General features: G+C 41.1%; 1 protein-coding gene across 1 annotated transcript in view; it reads right to left on the reverse strand.

Moving 5' to 3' along the window:
• Positions 1-19,857, reverse strand: part of GALM (galactose mutarotase) — a 141,311-nt gene that overhangs the window by 25,359 nt on the left and 96,095 nt on the right. Inside the window, exon 7 of the mRNA XM_053711930.1 lies at positions 12,723-12,897. Within this exon, the coding sequence (XP_053567905.1) occupies positions 12,723-12,897 (175 nt within the window). The remainder of the gene's footprint in view (positions 1-12,722; positions 12,898-19,857) is intronic.

Below are 19,857 nucleotides of genomic sequence, written 5' to 3' on the forward strand. Positions count from 1 at the left end.
TGGAACTTAGTGTATTTTCTTTTTTTTTTAACACTGACAGAGTTTGACGTTGACAACAACATCATCCGTCACATATGTACATGTCATGCTAAAATGACAGAGGGAGACAAAAAAGATAGAGAGATAAAAAATGCACCTAGCATTTTAAAAGCAAGCATCTGGGCACATTTTGGATTTTATGAACATACTGGAAAGCACGAATTGGACAAGACACACGCGGTTTGTAAAGCCTGTCACACAAAAATTAAATACCTAGGGAATACTACTAACTTGAGAAATCACGTTAGACGTTTTCACTCTGAGATGCTAACCCCTGCCGCTGTCGCCAGTGCCACTGCCAAGGAAATAACAAGACTAGCTGAAGCTCATCAGCCAAGAATTGATGCAATGCTGTCAACTTTGCCACCCAACTCTGAAAAAGGGAAGAGAATAACCAAAGCTGTGGCAACTTTCATAGCGAAGGACCTACGGCCTTACTCTGTTGTGGAAAACCTTGGGTTTCGCAACCTGTTGAAGACACTAGAGCCACGTTATAAGATCCCGTCACGCAATCACTTAACAGAAAACGTTATACCTGCACTCTACCAAGAAACAAAAGCTCAGGTAATTGCATCAATGAGCCAAGCCAGTCGAGTCGCACTAACGTGTGATTCATGGACTTCAGTCACGACGGAGTCTTATGTAACAGTAACTGCACATTACATTAGCAAGGACTGGAAGATCTTGTCGCATGTGCTGCAAACGAGAGCAGTTTATGAGTCTCACACGGGTTCTCATCTGGCGGAGCTACTGTCTCGTGTCGTGGAAGAATGGCAGCTGTCCGATAAATCTGTAGTGCTTGTGACCGACAATGCTTCGAACATGATTGTTGCTGCTCAAGTTGGAAAATTCCCTCATGTAAAATGCTTCGCCCATACACTGAATCTCGCATCCCAGCGGGCGCTGAAAGTGGCCACGCTCTCCAGGCTTTTAGGCAGAGTGCGACGAATATCAACATTTTTTCACCGCAGCACTACAGCAAACCACTGTCTGAAAGAAAAACAGAAATGTCTTGGCCTGAAGAATCATAAGCTAATAACTGATGTGACAACAAGGTGGAACAGCTCATATGACATGGTCGAGAGGTTCCTAGAACAGCAACCTGCAATCTGTGCCACATTGTTGTCTCCAGAAGTCAGAAAAAGTGAGTCAGATCTCTGCACTCTCAACGAAACAGATGTGTCAAATGCAGAGGATGCTGTGAGTGCATTAAAGCCAATGAAAGATGCAACCACACTGATGTCAGAAGAGCGCAATCCAACTGTTTCTCTCATTGCCCCTCTAAATGCACAACTGCTCCAGAACATGACAGACACCATGGGAGACACACCCATGATCCATGAGATCAAGAATGCCATCAAAACAGATCTCCTGAAGAGGTACAGCAGTGAGGCAGAGAAGAAGATACTTTATACAGCCTCTGCCCTGGATCCTCGTTTTAAGGGACTGCCTTTTATTCTCACAGAGGAGGAGAGATTGGAGATATACAGAGGAGTGACTGAGGAGGCTGCATCCTTGGAGGTAATTTTAATTGCATCATGTTTCTTGAATAGATGTGAGCTGTTGTATGCATTTATTTATGCATTACTGTCTCTCTGAGCACACACATAGCATTAGCTGGCTGGCTGCTCGAGGTAATAATGAATGCTATTTTTTCTATTCTTTTGTTCAAACACAGATTGAGTGTACTAGTACAGTTACATCTAGGAGGACAAACGTGGATGAAGTGCCACTGCCTGAGGGAAAAGAAACTCTGGAAGAAGAATCAGCCATCGAGGAGGATAACCCTTCTCCTCCCAAAAGAAAGTCCACATCGCTTCTCATGACTTTGCTGGGACAGTCTTTCACTGACACTGAAGGTACAATAGAACCCAAGACCCCCTATGCCAAGGCTGAAGAGGAAATAGAGAAATATTGTAAAGCCCCATCTCTGCCTCTCACTGAAGACCCTTTGAAATGGTGGCATGTACATGAGGTCATATTTCCCCTCCTCTCTCATTTGTCAAAGCGATACTTGTGTATCCCAGGTACAAGCGTGTCTGCAGAGCGGGTTTTCTCCACTGCAGGAGATGTGGTAACGGCTAAAAGAAGCACCCTCAAACCAGAGCATGTGGATCAACTAGTGTTCTTACAGAAAAACCTACATATTCCATAATTCTGAGTAGTGATTCAGGTTTATAATATTAATATTTAATGTTTTTTGGCACATCCAGAAGAAAGTGCTGTGTGCCCCACTGCCCAGTGCAGACTACTGTTAAGTTATTTTATATTTGTTACTGTTATATAGCTTATAGCTTTTTGAAAAATGAAGCTTAAAACCTTGAGTAAATCTTTGTTGGATCACAAAATATACTAGTACACTACACGACACGACCGACCACGTCACTCTGTCACAGTCACACACACACACACACAATACAAAAGAAACAACACACAACTGCACACACCTCATGTGTGCGTGTCAGTCAGTGTCACCCTTCACCATGATTCACTCTTTTTATTATGTGTGTTTTTTTTGGTATTGTTTGACTGTGTGTGACTGTGACTGTGTGTGTGTTGTGTAACAATATATTTGTGATCCCATAAAGATATTGATAATCAAAGTTAGTAAATCTAGTAGTTCAATGCTACTTCTTGTTTAATGTCTATTACTACTTCTAGTGTTACTGTGATGTTTGCCAATCAGGAAGTGCTCTGTTTTGTAGATGTTGTGCTATTGTTACAGCACACCCCTGTATTGTTTGCAATGCAGTGAGTGCATAGTGCACACTGCATAAGGGATTATTAATATTATTCATTCACACTAAAAAATTGTCTATTTTAAATAGACCCTTTAAGAAAGATATCATATGTTTTTGTTTATGATCCCAATTCCCAATCCCAAATGCCATCCCACCCACTCCCAGGCAGATCTGTAGGGGTTAACCGAATATAACCAACCAGTTAACAATAACAATGTGTGTACTGCAGTGTCTAACTGTCTCTTTATGAGTGTGTGAGTGTGTCTGTGAGTGAGTGCCAGTTTGAAAAGTTTGTATGTATCTCATTCTCTATGAGTGTGTGTGAGATGAGTGTATTAACTGCCTTTGAATTTTTTTGTTTGTATGTGATTGTGTGTCTGTCCCAGTGTCACTGTCTAAGTGTCTATGAGTGTGAGTGTGACTGTGGCTGACTGTGGTGCCATTGAATGTTTTTGTTTGTGTGTGTGTCCCACTGTGTCTCTAGTGTCTGAGTGTCTAGTGAGTGTGACTGTCTAACTGTCTATGAGTGCACTATGCAGAGAGTGAGACTGAAGCCAAACCCCACTATAGGGGAAGGAAAAGCCTTGAGTAAACCTTGAGTAAATCTTTATTGGATCACAAATATACTGTACACTACAGACAGTACAGCACACACACAGTGCCACACACAACAGCACAATACAAAAATAAAGCACACACACCTCAGGTGAGTGGCGTGCCACCCTTTCTTCACCATGATTTACTCCTTGATGTCTGTGTCCTTTTTTATGTATTGTTTGTTTGTGTGTGACTGCTGTGTACTGTTCAGTGACAGACTCAGTCACTATTCAGTTGTGTGTAGTACTGCTTTAACAGTAACTAATAACTAACTAATTATATTTGTGATCCCATAAAGATAATATAATCATCAAGAAGAAACTGTAGTTATAGTAGTTCAGTTCAATGCTACTTGTTTTAAATGTCTCTCTCTCAGTCTCTAGTACTATTGTAAGTCTGTAACTGTGTAAACTAATTGTATATGTCACAATCACATGTGTGTTGTGTGCACACTCTGTGCTTTTGTGTTGTGTTCCAGATTCTTCACGTGATGTTTGTTTGCCACAAATTGACAGTCATGAAGGCACAGTGGACTGCACCTGTAATTTTGTACCTATAAGGGATTTATGTTTTGTTTTCTGAGGACAATTTTCACACAAATAAGGTATTATGGTGGTAACTTAAGCTTAACCTATCTATTTGGGTTTTAATTTAATGTCTATTATATTATTATTACTAAGTAAGTAAAGAAATTAAATTAAAACCAACATAGATAGGTTAGACATTTATTTGTTGTTCATGTTTCTTTACAAGTGTATAGTGTACTACTTACTAATATATAATATATACATTTAAATATTTTCTTTTACTGAAGAAGTACACTGTGAGCACTGCACTTTTTACACTACGTACTCTGTAACTACAGTTTGATGCCATAATATTGTTTCCAAACCAATACAACAATTGCCATTTAGTATTTACTGTTCTATAAACTGTTGTTGTCTGCTGTGTTCAGACTTTGCCACAGGAAGAGTGTCCTTTTTTGAGCTAATAAAATAAAAAAAGAGTTTATTTCAATACTTTGACTTCTTGAATTTTTTTTTCTGAAAAATTTAAAAATTGGGCAGAAATAGTGCAGTAATCGTGATGCATCGCGATGCATCGTAGAATCGAATCGTATCGAATCGTTACGATGATAATCGTAATCGAATCGAATCGTGAGACAGGTGAAGATGCGCAGCTCTAATATATATATGTATGTATATGTGTGTGTTTGTATGTGTGTGTATGTATGTATGTATGTGTGTATGTATGTGTGTATGTATATGTATGTGTGTGTATGTATATATGTATCTGTGTATGTATATATGTATGTATGTGTGTGTGTATGTATGTATGGGTGTATGTATGCGTGTATGTATGCGTGTATGTATGTATGTGTGACACCATAGGACTTAGAAAAATCCTATATAAAGTGAGGGAATTCAGCACTCTTTTATAATCAAATGTATTTATTTAGCAAGATGCATAATGTGTGGAATTAACATGTACATATCCATACAACACATAAAAAAAGTTTTCTGCACAATATGCTGGCCAGCAAAATAAAGACTAGTAGTTTATATAAAAAACAAGTCAGTGTAAATATATAGCACATCAAGTAATAAAGCATGCTCAATAATTTACAAAAAGTGTGTACAAACATTCAACCTGCATAGAGATATATAGCGAAACCGCCAAATTTTCAACAATTTGCAGGGATTGGAACAAAGAAATTCATAAGTTTATTGATTCAAAACCAAACGGCATACAGAGCTTTGCATTTTCAGGGGTGACTTAAAGAAACAAGTTATTATGTAACAGTTCCCAAATGCATGGAGGTTTCCAGGAATGGTTTGCAAAAGCTCTGTATGCCGTTTGGTTTTGAATCAACAAACTTATGAATTTCTTTGTTGCAACCCCTGCAAATTGTTGAAAATTTGGCGGTTTCGCTATATATCTCTATGCAGGTTGAATGTTTGTACACACTTTTTGTAAATTATTGAGCATGCTTTATTACTTGATGTGCTATATATTTAGACTGAGTTGTTTTTTATATAAACTACTAGTCTTTATTTTGCTGGCCAGCACATTGTGCAGAAAACTTTTTTTGTATGTGTTGTATGGATATGTACATGTTAATTCCACACATTATGCATCTTGCTAAATAAATACATTTGATTATAAAAGAGTGCTGAATTCCCTCACTTTATATAGGATTTCTTTAAGTCCTATGGTGTCTTCCTTATATATATATATATATATATATATATATATATAAATACAAACACATTCATATACACAAACAAATACATACACACAAACATACACACACTTACAAACGCATGTACACATATATAAAATATACACACAGACATGCACACACACACCTACAGACACAAGAACACAAACATACACAAAACGGAATTGATGAACAGCGTAGCACACACCCCTAACAAACACTACAAAACTAAGGGCTAGATTACGAGTCTTGCATTATGAGTAAAAAAACAGCGTTAAGCCTCATAACGCTGCTTTTTCTTTCATGTAATTGGCAAGAGTCCATGAGCTAGTGAGCTACCAGGAGGGGCAAAGTTTCCCAAACCTCAAAATGCCTATCAATACACCCCTCACCACACCCACAATTCAGTTTTTACAAACGTTGCCTCCTATGGAGGTGGTGAAGTAAGTTTGTGCTAAGATTTCTACGTTGATATGTGCTTCTCAGCATTGTTGAAGCCCGATTCCTCTCAGAATACAGCGAATGTCAGAGGGACGTGAAGGGAGTATTACTTATTGAATACGATGATTTCCCTAACGGGGGTCTATTTCATAGGTTCTCTGTTATCGGTCGTAGAGATTCATCTCCTACCTCCCTTTTCAGATCAACGATATACTCTCAATTTACCATTACCTTTACTGATAACTGTTTCAGTACTGGTTTGGCTATCTGCTATATGTGTATGGGTGGGTGTCTTTCGGTAAGTATGTTTTTTATTACTTAAGACACTCTCAGCTATGGTTTGGCACTTTATGCATTTATATAAAGTTCTAAATATATGTATTGTACTTATATTTTCAATGAGTCAGGTTCATGTATTTCCTTCTGCAGACTGTCAGTTTCATATTTGGGGAAAATAAAAAATTTTAAGAATTTTTTTTCTTACCTGGGGTTTAGTCTTTTTTTCAATTGACTACTTTCTTGCAAATTGCGGGCGGTATTAGGCCCGAGGGTGCGCCAAATGCTAGACTTTATTGCGTCATTCTTGGCGCAAGAATTTTTTTGGCGCGAAAAATACATCTATGACGCAATTTTGTCATTTTCGGCGTCATAGTTGACGCCGAAGCCTTACACACGGTTGCGTCATTAGTGACGCTAGTGTGTCATTTCCGGTTATTATTGGCGCCGAAAAAAGTTTTCACTTATGTTGTGCATCATACTTGGCGCCAAACTTTTTCATTATTTTAATACCCCATTGATGTTTGCCTCTTGCCTTTTTCTCTATCAGAGGGCTATGCTATTTGCATTTTTTTTCCCCATTCCTGAAACTGTCATATAAGGAAATTGATCATTTTGCTTTATATGTTGAATTTTCTTTTACATTTTGCAAGATGTCTCAATCTGATCCTGCCTCAGAAGTTTCTGCTGGAACATTGTTGCCTGACATCGGTTCTACCAAAGCTAAGTGCATTTGTTGTAAGATTGTGGAATTATTTTGCCGAATGTCATTTGTAATAGTTGTCATGATAAACTTTTACATGCAGATAGTGTGTCTATCAGTAATAGTACATTGCCAGTTGCCGTTCCTTCAACTTCTAATGTACATGATATACCTATGAATTTTAAAGAATGTGTTTCTGATTCTATCCAGAAGGCTTTGTCTGCATTTCCACCTTCTAATAAATGTAAAAGGTCTTTTAAAACTTCTCATTCAGTTGATGAAATTTCAAATGACCAACAACATAATAATTTATCCTCCTCTGATGAGGATCTATCTGATACAGAAGATCCTTCCTCAGACATTGACACTGACAAATCTACTTATTTATTTAAAATAGAGTATATGCATTCTTTATTAAAAGAAGTGTTAATTACTTTGGATATTGAGGTAACCAGTCCTCTTGACGTTCAGTCTAATAAACGTTTAAATGCTGTTTTTAAACCTCCTGTGGTTTCTCCAGGGGTTTTTCCTATTCCTGAGGCTATTTCTGATATGATTTCTAAGGAATGGAATAAGCCAGGTACTTCTTTTATTCCTTCTTCAAGGTTTAAAAAATTGTATCCTTTACCAGCAAATTCTATAGAGTTTTGGGGAAAATCCCAAAAGTTGATGGGGCTATTTCTACTCTTGCTAAACATACCACTATTCATATGGAAGATGGTACTTCCTTTAAGGATCCTTTAGATAGGAAGCTTGAATCTTATCTAAGGAAAGCCTATTTATATTCAGGTCATCTTCTCAGACCTGCAATTTCTTTGGCTGATGTTGCGGCTGCATCAACTTTCTGGTTGGAGAATTTAGCGCAACAAGAATTGGATTCTGACATATCTAGCATTATTCGCTTACTGCAACATGCTAATCATTTTATTTGTGATGCCATTTTTGATATTATCAAAATTGATGTTAGATCCATGTCTTTAGCTATTTTAGCTAGAAGAGCTTTGTGGCTTAAATCTTGGAATGCTGATATGACATCTAAATCTAGATTACTATCTCTTTCTTTCCAAGGTAATAATTTATTTGGTTCTCAGTTGTATTCTATTATTTCAACTGTTACTGGGGGAAAGGGAGTTTTTCTGCCTCAGGATAAGAAACCTAAGGGTAAATCTAAGGCTTCTAACCGTTTTCGTCCCTTTCGTCAAAATAAGGAACAAAAACCCAATCCTTTACCCATGGAATCTGTTTCCAATTGGAAGCCTTCCTCAAATTGGAATAAATCCAAGCCATTTAAGAAACCAAAGTCAGCCCCTAAGTCTGCATGAAGGTTCGGCCCTCATTCCAGCTCAGCTGGTAGGGGCAGATTAAGGTTTTTCAAGGATATTTGGATAAATTCTGTCCAAAATCAATGGATTCAGAGCATTGTCTCTCAAGGGTATCGAATAGGATTCAGAGTAAGACCTCCTGTGAGAAGATTTTTTCTCTCACGTATCCCAGCAAATCCAGTAAAAGCTCAGGCTTTCCTGAAGTGTGTTTCAGACCTGGAGTCTTCAGGGGTAATCATGCCAGTTCCTTTTCAGGAACAAGATTTGGGGTTTTATTTAAATCTATTCATTGTCCCAAAGAAGGAAAATTTATTCAGACCAGTTCTGGATCTAAATATTTTTGAATCGTTATGTAAGAGTACCAACTTTCAAGATGGTGACTATAAGGACTATTCTGCCTTTTGTTCAGCGAGGACATTATATGTCCACAATAGACTTGCAGGATGCATACCTTCATATTCCGATTCATCCAGAACATTAACATTATCAGTTCCTGAGATTCTCTTTTCTAGACAAATGTAAAAACTCTACTTCTTAAAGAGCTCAAAGGAACTAAGCACATTTGCGGATACACAAACAGTTAACAAATAGATCAAACAATAATATACTTAGGACATGGTATTGTTGTCGTTATATATTAACACAATATAATTGAGTCAGTGTGTATGGACAAGGCAATATTCTTGATCTGCAAAGTATAAGAACTAGGCATGGGAAGGGTTTGCATGCCTATAATGTCTAAGCTATGCCATCTAGATATCTTAATAAAAAATTTAGAAGTACAGTATACAGACAAACAATTAGAAACATGAGTATAACTACATTGCTATGCTAGTTTAGGAGCTAGACAATAGTATGGATAAAAGTATAAAGCAAGTAGGCATATGTTTCATGTGTGGCTCTTACTATACACAGTGGATGACATATTTGCATAAATTATAAAATGAATAGCTGTAAAGTTATTGAGCGGCCTATGGTGTACAAAGAAGCAAAACCCATTTTGATTAAACAAGGCTGACTTTAGGGCATACTGCTAAGCACATAATGCGGCAACAGCATGTTTTGTTAGTGATCTTTCCCGGAGACCATCAGAGCTGATTAAGATAGCTGGAACCCTGTTAATATGAACTGATATGCATGCAACGTAACATATATTACTATAATTAAGATTACAACAAGTGTCTACAGATACGTTTAGTCTATTATTGACCGAGATCCGGCTAGTGCTCTGTGTCTCCAACCCATGCCAGTTCTATCATAAAGTCTACGAAGATTGAGAATATGTTATATTGTAGGGCTGGGGATGATAAGAATCCCTCTAAGGGACTCATTGTTGATGTGTCCCCCAGGGTCCCAACACACGGTCACTATGTCCGTTTTCCACCTCATATTGGATTGCAAACCTGGGTATTCTTTTTCGGTAGGCTGCATCAACCAATTGAGTAGGCCGGAATGTACAATCAGGAGAGAGGCCGTTCCGTCCCCACAGCTGTTATGAGGCTCACACAAGATCACTTCTAAGGTGTGTGGGTACTGCAGCTGGGAGCCACTCCATAGACTGAGATCCGATGGCGATCCAGGGCCAAAGCTAGAGCTAATTGAGCAGAGGCTCTTAGATACGAGTGAGATATAGGGTCTCTGTTTCGCCATTTTCCTGATGTGGGTCTGGATCCCCTGATACTGCTGTGTGGTATGTAGCTTGGCCTCCATCTCGGCATTATATGTATTGGCAGGAGAGGACGGCCTATCCTCTCTTACTTTATCTAGTCCTCGTCTTTGTACCACCTGCATAGGTGGAATATAGTCATGGGTAGTTGCAGCACAAAGCTTGATCATCTGAGTCTCCAGAAGCCGGAAGGAGGCCTCGATAAAGTCCCGAGCTCTGAGCTCCCAGTCCTCGTCAGCCGCCATTTTTTATTTTCCAATTTTAGAGAGATCAGCAATGCAGAGGGTTTGACAGCTAGGACTGCTCCGGTGGCTGGAATCGGTAAGATGGAGTCTATATGCAGGTAACATGGGCTGCTAATCTTGCAGCTGCTAGTTACGACCTTCCTGTGACGGCGCCTGTAGACTGCGGCGTAGTGGCTGAATTGTAAGGCACAAAATAGGGTTGAATATAATAAGCAAGTTCCAAGCTGGATTGGTAAAAGGTTATGTACCAAGGTCTTTATTAGTGCTGTATATTAGTATATTAGACCTTGGTTTTATCCTAAATATTGGGCTGTAGAGCTGGAGCTCTTGCAATGTGCGTCCAGCCACTTAGGCAGTTGGCTCCGCCCTGTTTTTAATTTAGGTAATTTATTTAATTGTAGTGTAATGTTAGGTGTTAGTGTAACTTAGGTTAGGTTTTATTTTACAGCTAAATTTGTATTTATTTTAGCTAGGTAGTTAGTAAATAGTTAATAACTATTTAGTAACTATTCTACCTACTTAAAATAAATACAAACTTGCCTGTAAAATAAAAATAAACCCTAAGCTAGCTACAATGTAACTATTAGTTATATTGTAGCTAGCTTAGGGTTTATTTTACAGGTAAGTATTTCGTTTTAAATAGGAATTATTTAGTTATTAATTGTAGGTTTTATTTCGATTTATTTGAATTATATTTAAGTTAGGGGGTGTGTTAGGGATAGACTTAGGTTTAGTAGGTTTAGGGGTTAATAAATATAATATAGTGGCGGCGACATTGGGGGCGGCAGATTAAATGTTAATAATTGTACGTAGGTGGCTGTGATGTTAGAGACAGCAGATTAGGGGTTAATAATATTTAAATAATGTTTGCGATGCGGGAATGTGGCGGTTTAGGGGTTAATATGTTTATTATAGTGGCAGCGACGTTGGGGGCGGCAGATTAGGGGTTTATAAATGTAGGTAGGTGGTGGCGACATTGGGGGAGGGAGATTAGGGGTTAATAAATATAATGTAGGTGTCGGCGATGTTGGGGGCAGCAGATTAGGGGTTAATAAGTATAATGTAGGTGTCGGCGATGTCCGGAGCGGCAGATTAGGGGTTAATAAGTATAATGTAGGTGTCGGCGATGTCGGGGGCGGCAGATTAGGGGTTAATAAGTGTAAGATTAGGGGTGTTTAGACTCAGGGTTCATGTTAGGGTGTTAGGTGTAAACATAAATTTTGTTTCCCCATAGGAATCAATGGGGCTGCGTTAAGAAGCTTTACACTGCTTTTTTGCAGGTGTTAGGCTTTTTTTCAGCCGGCTCTCCCCATTGATGTCTATGGGGAAATCATGCACGAGCATGTAAAACCAGCTCACCGCTGACTTAAGCAGCACTGGTATTGGAGTGCGGTATGGAGCACAATTTTGCTCTACGCTCACTTTTTCTCTTTTAACGCCGGGTTTAGAAAAACCTGTAATACCAGCGCTGTAGGTAAGTGAGCGGTGACAATAACGTGCAAGTTAGTACCGCAACCCCTCATAACGCAAAACTCGTAATCTGGCCGTAAGAAAACCACCATAGCTTGCTTTCTGTGCAGAGCTTTCTTTATCCCAGTTGTGGGACATGAAAAGAATTACACACAATATCTAACTTATTACCAAGTTCCTTTAGATATGTGGAGAACTGCTGCTCATGATGTTGATGGCTTTGGTCCCCAGGGCAGTTCTACCCTCAAGTCTTTCTGTTACATCCTTAAAAACTAAACTTTTTGCATTCCTACACACAGTTACCAGTTACACAAAGATCACTTCACCTCAGACCTGTGATGGGCTAAGGAGGGAGAAGGAAGGGGGGAGGGGGAAGGAAGGAGGGGGATCTCAGCTTACAGCTTCTCTGAATACAGATTTCACACTAAGAAATAACAGTTCACCTTAACCCTTTCCAGGCTGAGACAATACCACCTCTGCTGGGTAGCCAATCCAGGCATCAACTACTCCACATGATTGTATCATAACACACAAGTTTAGCTACCTCTAGTGGTGATTAGAAAAACTGCAGCCCCGTAAACAAGCTACTCTAAAGTCTGACTCTGCTTGAGCGGGCCCCTTAAAAGAACAGGCCTGGTAGCAGTAGAGACCCATGTTGTTACATCCCTGTCTAGTGACTTTACTGTGAAGTATAAACCTTTCCGCAGCTCCAGAAGGATGGCTGATAATCTCCCATCACATTAGCCTGTTTTTGTGATAATTGTTGTATTTTACAGTATTTTAATCTAGATACTCTTTGTTTTTGTCTAACCATGCCTGTAACACTAATCTTCTTGCTAATAAAATCACATTTTATATAAACAGTGTATTATTCTTATCTGGGAGACTCAAGACATATAATCCAAGCTAAACATTGTGGATAAATCTTTGTTATGATCAAAAGAAAATTTGTTTAGCACTATTTAGAATGGGAAAAAGAATTGCATAAACAATCTATTTACCTTATTAACAGCATCTGGCCAGGCTTGTGTTTCCAGGCAGAATGCAGAATGCTTTGGATACACAGCACCATTTTTGCCTTTGAGGGATCCATCCAGAAAGTTAGCTGTGTAAAACTGCACACCAGGCTGAGTTGTGCTGACAGAAAGTACTCTGCCACTGAGTGGGTGATAGACCCTGTAAACAGAATACTATTAGCTATTGTATGTGCTGCAATATAGAATGTTTCAAAAACATGTACAGGCATAAAAAATAATAGCTTTTAGCTATGGAAAGTAGTAAAAACAAAATTTATGCTTACCTGATAAATGTATTTCTTCAAGATGTGGTGAGTCCACGGGTTCATCTTAATTACTGTTGGGAATACCACTCCTCGCCAGCAGGAGGAGGCAAAGAGCACCACAGTAAAACTGTTATGTATCACTTCCCTACCCATAAACCCCAGTCATTCGACCGAAAGTAAATGGAGAAAGAAAAGCAACACAAGGTGCAGAGGTGTCTGAGGTTTAGTCAAAAACATGAAAAATACACAAAAGGGTTGGTCCGTGGACTCACCACATCTTGAAGAAATAAATTTATCAGGTAAGCATAAATTTTGTTTTCTTCTAAAGATGTGGTGAGTCCACGGGTTCATCTTAATCACTGTTGGGAACAAATACCCAAGCTAGAGGACACAGATGAATAGGGGGGGTGAGAACAAGCATGCCTAAACGGAAGGCACCACCACCTGCAGAACCTTTCTCCCAAAGGCTGCCTCAGCCGAGGCAAAAGTATCAAATCTGTAAAATTTAGCAAAAGTATGTAAGGAAGACCAAGTTGCAGCCTTGCAAATCTGCTCCATCAAAGCTTCATTTTCCATCTAAAGGGGAGGAGAGTCCACGGCTTCATTTATTACTTTTGGGAAATAAGAACCTGGCCACCAGGAGGAGGCAGACACCCCAGCCAAAGGCTTAAATACCTCCCCCACTTCCCTCATCCCCATTCATTCTTTGCCTTTCGTCACAGGAGGTTGGCAGAGAAGTGTCAGAAGATTCAGAGTAGTCTCTTATGGAGGGTAGTACTCTTCGAAATGGGACTGGAGTTTTAAGTAGTCCTGTCAGCCTCTCAGTGAGAGCTTGGGTGAAAGTTAGAGTCCGGAGATGCAGGGAGAGTCTCTGTGAAACCATCCTGACTCATATTAACAGCTCCATAAACAATCAGCAATCATACAGATCTATCCCAACAGATTTCTCTGGATGATCAGACAAGGGAATCCCTTTCTTGGTGGATCCGTCCGGAACAACTGTCCCAAGGGACATCCTTCCTGAGACCGTCCTAGGAGATCGTAAGCACGGACGCAAGTCTGGCAGGATGGGGAGCTGTTTGGGTGCCAGGATGGCACAGGGAAGATGGTCTCGAGAAGAGTCTCTCCTCCCGATCAATATTCTGGAAATTCGAGCGATCTGCAATGCTCTGAAGGCATGGCCTCTTCTGGGGTCATTCAACTTCATCAGATTCCAGACCGACAACATTCCCGTGGTAGCTTACATCAACCATCAGGGGGGGACGAGAAGCTCCCTAGCGATGAGGGAGGTCTCTCAGATATTGGAATGGGCAGAGTCCCACAATTGCTCGCTATCAGCAATCCACATTATGGGTGTGGACAACTGGGAAGCAGATTTTCTCAGCAGGCAATCCTTCCATCCGGGGGAATGGTCTAACCAACACAATGTGTTTGCGGAGATTTGTCACAAATGGGGGACCCCAGAGATAGATCACATGGTGCCCAGACTCAATTGCAAGCTACCCAGATATGGGTCGCGGTCCAGGGATCCCCAGGCAGAGCTGATAGATGCTTTGGTGGTTCCTTGGGGGTTCAACCTAGTTTACATTTTTCCACCGTTGCCACTTCTACCTCGTGTAGTGGCCCGCATTAAGCAAAAGCAAGCTTCGGCTATTCTGATTGCTCCGTCGTGGCCGTGGAGGACGTGGTTTGAGCATCTGGTGGGGATGTCATCGTCTCCTCCATGGAGGTTACCCTGTTGCAGGGATCTGCTGGTACAGGGTCCTTTTCACCATCAAAATCTAGATTCTCTGAGGCTGACAGCATGGAGATTGAATGCCTAGTCTTGGCCAAGAGAGGTTTCTCTGAGAGAGTGATTGATACTCTTGTTCAGGCCAGGAAGCTGGTCACTCGTCGCATCTATCATAAGGTGTGAAGGACTTACTTGTCCTGGTGTGAGAAGCATGGATATCCTTGGCACAAGGTTAAGGTATCCAGGATTTTGTCTTTTCTCCAGGATCAATCAGTTCCTTGAAGGGACAGATTTCGGCTTTGTCTGTTCTGTTACACAAGAGGCTCGCTGAGCTTCCTGATATACAGTCTTTTGTTCAGGCTTTGTCTAGAATCAGGCCTGTTTTTAGACAATCCGCTCCGCCTTGGAGCTTGAACTTGGTTCTGAAGGTGTTACAGAGGGTTCCGTTCGAACCTATGTTGACATTAAGATTCTTTCCTGGAAGGTTATTTTTCTGTTAGATACTCTGCATGCCAATGCAATAGCCGAGTTGGCGGCCTTGCAATGTGAGCCTCCTTATCTGGTGTTTCACGTGGATAAGGCTGCTCTTCACACTGGTTTGGGATTCCTTCCCAAGGTTGTGTCTAACCATAACATCAATCAGGAAATTGTTGTTCCTTCCTTGTGTCCTAACCCCTCTTCTCCTAAGGAGAGGTTATTTCATAATTTGAATGTTGTTCGAGCTTTGAAGTTCTATCTTCAGGCTATGAAAGATTTCAGACAGACTACATCTCTTTTTGTGGTGTATTCAGGGAAGTGCAGGGGGTAGAAAGCCTCTGCTAGAAATAAAAGGGATAGTAGGCGCTAAGGATCCCTAAATGCCAAGTATAAGGGGGTGCCCCAATCAGAAACCCCTAGTGGAACAAAGCAGATAGAAAAGGAAAAATACTGGTGCTGGGGAGCTAGGGTTAGTCTATAAAGAGGACATGTATCAAGAAAGAATTATGTAACAAATAATGAGTGTATAATTATATGAGAGTGGTAATAAAAATAAATAAGCAACTATGAGGTAGGAGGCACTAAGGACTAGCTCGTACAAAGCAGATTACAATAGTGTCTGGCTAGGTAATAGTACATATCTGACCAATGCCAATAAATAGCTACATATAAGGTGAGGCTGGTAAAAACTATCTATGTAATACACTATTACAAGATGCATATCTAAAACAGCGATCAAATATAATACAAATAGTTTAAAAACATATAATAATCAAAATAATACAATAACTTAATAACTTTAGAACAATTGATTAAGTGACACGGAAAGTGGCACTAACATAAGTAGATACTGTGATCCAAAATGATAAAAAGCCTCTAACTCTACGTCTAGAGTGAGGTAGTGCTAAATTAAGTCTTGACTTAATGATGGATCCGCTCTCATATATGGGGCTATCGTAACCCTGACGGTGGTTATAATCAGAGATAAGAGTGTGTTGGGGCTCAGATTAAGCGAGCCACTTGAGTTGGGGAGCTCGTACCATGTAGATGAAGTCTGCTGTAATATGTGTAAGTCTCACTCCTCTCTGTATTTCCTTTACCCAAAAGCGGGCTACCGTGTTAATCCTTGATCCTTAGTGTCCACTTCCGGATTGGTTTGCTGCTGACGTCTGTTCCTGACGTCACTGAAGTTCCGTTGTTCCGTACAGCATAGATAAATAGGCTCGCTGTATAGGGTATTTTTCACTCCGGTGTACAGTCTTCTATAAGCGATTAGGATACACTGATGTTCTGTATAGATGTAGTGATCCTCGTTCCTCAGTATCTGCACGGTTTTTCAGACAGAACCACAAAGTGGCTAGGGTGTCAAATAGTTCTCAGATTGATAGACAGTTAACTCGTTCAACGCGTTTCACCCCACACTTGGGGCTTTTTCAAGAACCTCTGCAACTTCTTTGTCCTTTTGGTTGAGGAGCATGATTCGCTTAGCCTACGAGACAGCGGGCCATAAGCCTCCTTAGAGGATCACAGCTCATTCGACTAGAGCTGTGGCTTCTTCGTGGGCCTTCAAGAATGACACCTCCATTGAGCAGATTTGTAAGGTGGCTACCTGGTCCTCCTTACATACCTTTACAAAATTTTATAAGTTTGATGTTTTTGCTTCGGCAGAAGCAGTTTTTGGGAGAAAGGATTTACAGGCTGTGGTGTCCTCAGATTAGGGTCCACATTTTTGCCCTCCCGTTTTCATTCAGTGTCCTCTAGAACTTGGGTATTTGTTCCCAAAAGTAATAAATGAAGCCGTGAACTCTCCTCCCCTTTAGATGTAAAATATAAATTATGCTTACCTGATAATTTAATTTCCATTGTGGGGAGGAGAGTCCATGGTTCCCGCCCGTTGCTCCGGTGGGCGGACCTAAATTTAGTTTTTTGTTCTTCTGGCACCATTTATACCCTGATATTTCTCTTACTGTTCCTTGTTCCCTCAGCAGAATGACTGGGGCATGAGGGAAGTGGGGGAAGTATTTAAGCCTTTGGCTGGGTGTCTTTGCCTCCTCCTGGTGGCCTGGTTCTTATTTCCCAAAAGTAATGAAAGTCTCCTCCCCACGATGGAAATTCAATTATCAGGTAATCATAATTTAGATTTTTGAAAGCCCAAGAAGAGGCTACAGCCCTGGTGGCGTGAGCCGTAATTCTCTCTGGAGGTTGCTTCCCAGCAGACTCATATGCCAGGCGAATCACACTTCGCAACCAAAAAGCAAGAGTAAAAGCCGCAGTCTTCTGACCTCTACGCTTCCCAGAAAACAGACAAAGAGAGCTGAAGACTTGCGAAAAACCTTAGTCGCCTCCAAATAGAACTTAAGAGCACGAACCACATCCAAATTGTGCAACAGACGCTCTTTATCCGAAGAAGGCTTCGGACACAGCGAAGGAACAATAATTTTCTGATGAATATTCTTAGTAGAAACAACTTTGGGAAGGAACCCCAACTTAGTACGAAGAACCGCTTTATCCGCATGAAAGATAAGGTAAGGGGAATCAAACTGCAAGGCGGAGAGCTCAGAAACCCTCCGCCCAGAAGAAATAGCCAAAAGAAAAAGAACTTTCCAGGACAACAGTTTATTGTCTATAGAATGCATTGGCTCAAACTGCGTCCTCTCTAAGGACCATATTAAGACTCCATGGCGGAGCAACAGACTTAAACACAGGCCTGATTCTGACTAAGGCCTGACAATAGGATTGAACGTCTGGTACATCTGCCAAACGTTTATGTAACAAAACAGATAAAGCTGTAATTTGACCTTTCAGGGTGCTAACTGATAACCCTTTCTCCAGACCCTCCTGAAGAAAGGACAAAATTCTCAGAATCCTAACCCTACTCCAAGAGTAGCCCTTGGATTCCCACCAATAAAGATATTTCCTCCATATCTTATGATAAATCTTCCTAGTAACAGGCTTATGAGCCTGAATCATAGTCTCAATTACAGACTCGGAGAACCCACACTTAGAGAGAATCAAGAGTTCAATCTCCAAGCAGTCAGCTTCAGAGAAATGAGATTTGGGTGGAGAAAGGGTCCCTGAAGAAGGTTCTTCCTCAGAGGTAATCTCCACGGAGGAAGAGACGACATCTCCACCAGATCCGCATACCAGATCTTTCGGGGCCAAGCCGGGGCAATTGGGATCACTGATACCCTTTCCTGCTTTATGCGGGCGATCACCCGAGGAAGAAGAGCAAACGGAGGAAACATAAGCTGAAGTTCCAAGGGACTGCCAATGCATCTAAGAGGCAGGCCTGGGGATCTCTGGATCTGGAACCGTACTTTGGAAGCTTGGCATTCTGTCGAGACGCCATCAGATCCAATTCTGGAATCCCCCATTTGGAGACCAACTTGGAGAACACCTCTGGATGAAGTTCCCATTCTCCTGGATGAAACGTGTCTGCTTAGGAAATCCGCTTCCCAGTTGTCCACTCCTGGGATGTGGATGGCAGAAAGACAACAACCATGAGCCTCCACTCACTGAATGATCCGAGTCACCTCCCTCATGGCTACAGAACTCTGAGTTCCCCCCTGATGGTTGATGTAAGCCACTGAGGTTATGTTGTCTGACTGGAATCTGATGAACTGGCTCTGGGCCAATTGTGGCCAAGCCAACAAAGCGTTGTAGATTGCTATCAACTCTAAGATGTTCACCCCACTAGGCTGGCGTCCATGGTCACTATCACCCAAGATGGCCTACGAAAACAGGTGCCCTTGGGACAGGTGTTCCAGAGAGAGCCACCACAGAAGAGAATTCCTTGTCTGATCTAGAGTTGACCTTGGAGATAGATCCACATAATCCCCGTTACACTGACTGAGCATGCACAATTGCAGAGCATATGGGACGATATCCATGGCGGCCACCATCAGACCAATTACTTCCATGCATTGAGCAACTGAAGGGTGGGCTGTCTCCAGCAAGTTTCGACACTTGGATAGTAGTTTCTGGCCTCTCTTAGAAAGATCTTCATCAGAACAGAATCTATGATAGTTCCTAGGAAAACTTCTCTTGTCACCGGGACCAGGGAACTCTTATCGTTGATGAAAGGTCGACGCCTGAACCAGAATGTCGTCCAGGTAGGGAGCCACTGCAATCCCCTTGGACCGAACCACCGCCATAAGAGCTCCCAGAACCTTTGAGTTGGGGCCGTGCCAAACGGTAGGGCCACAAACTGGAAGTGTTGGTCTAGGAAGGCAAACCTCAGAAACTTGTGATGATCCCTGTGAATGATAACATGTAAGTATGCGTCCTTTAGGTCTATGGTTGTCATGAATTGACCTTCTTGAATCAGAGGAAGAATCGTACGTATGGTTTCCATCTTGAAGGATGGGACCCTGAGAAACTTGTTTAGACTTTTTAAGTCCAGAATGGGTCGAAAAGTCCTTTCCTTTTTGGGAACCACAAACAAGATTGAGTAAAACGCCAGACCCTGTTCCTGCTTTGGAACAGGTACAATGACTCCCAGAGACGAGAGATCTTGAACGCAATTCAAGAACGCCTCTCTTTATCTGGTCTGCAGATAACCTGGAAAGGAGGAACCTACCCCTGGGGGAGCAATTTCTGATCTCTAACTTGTAACCCTGAGAGACAATTTCCACAGCCCAAGGGT

This window comes from Bombina bombina, chromosome 4, assembly GCF_027579735.1.
Source record: "Bombina bombina isolate aBomBom1 chromosome 4, aBomBom1.pri, whole genome shotgun sequence".
Classification (NCBI taxonomy): Eukaryota; Metazoa; Chordata; class Amphibia; order Anura; family Bombinatoridae; genus Bombina; species Bombina bombina.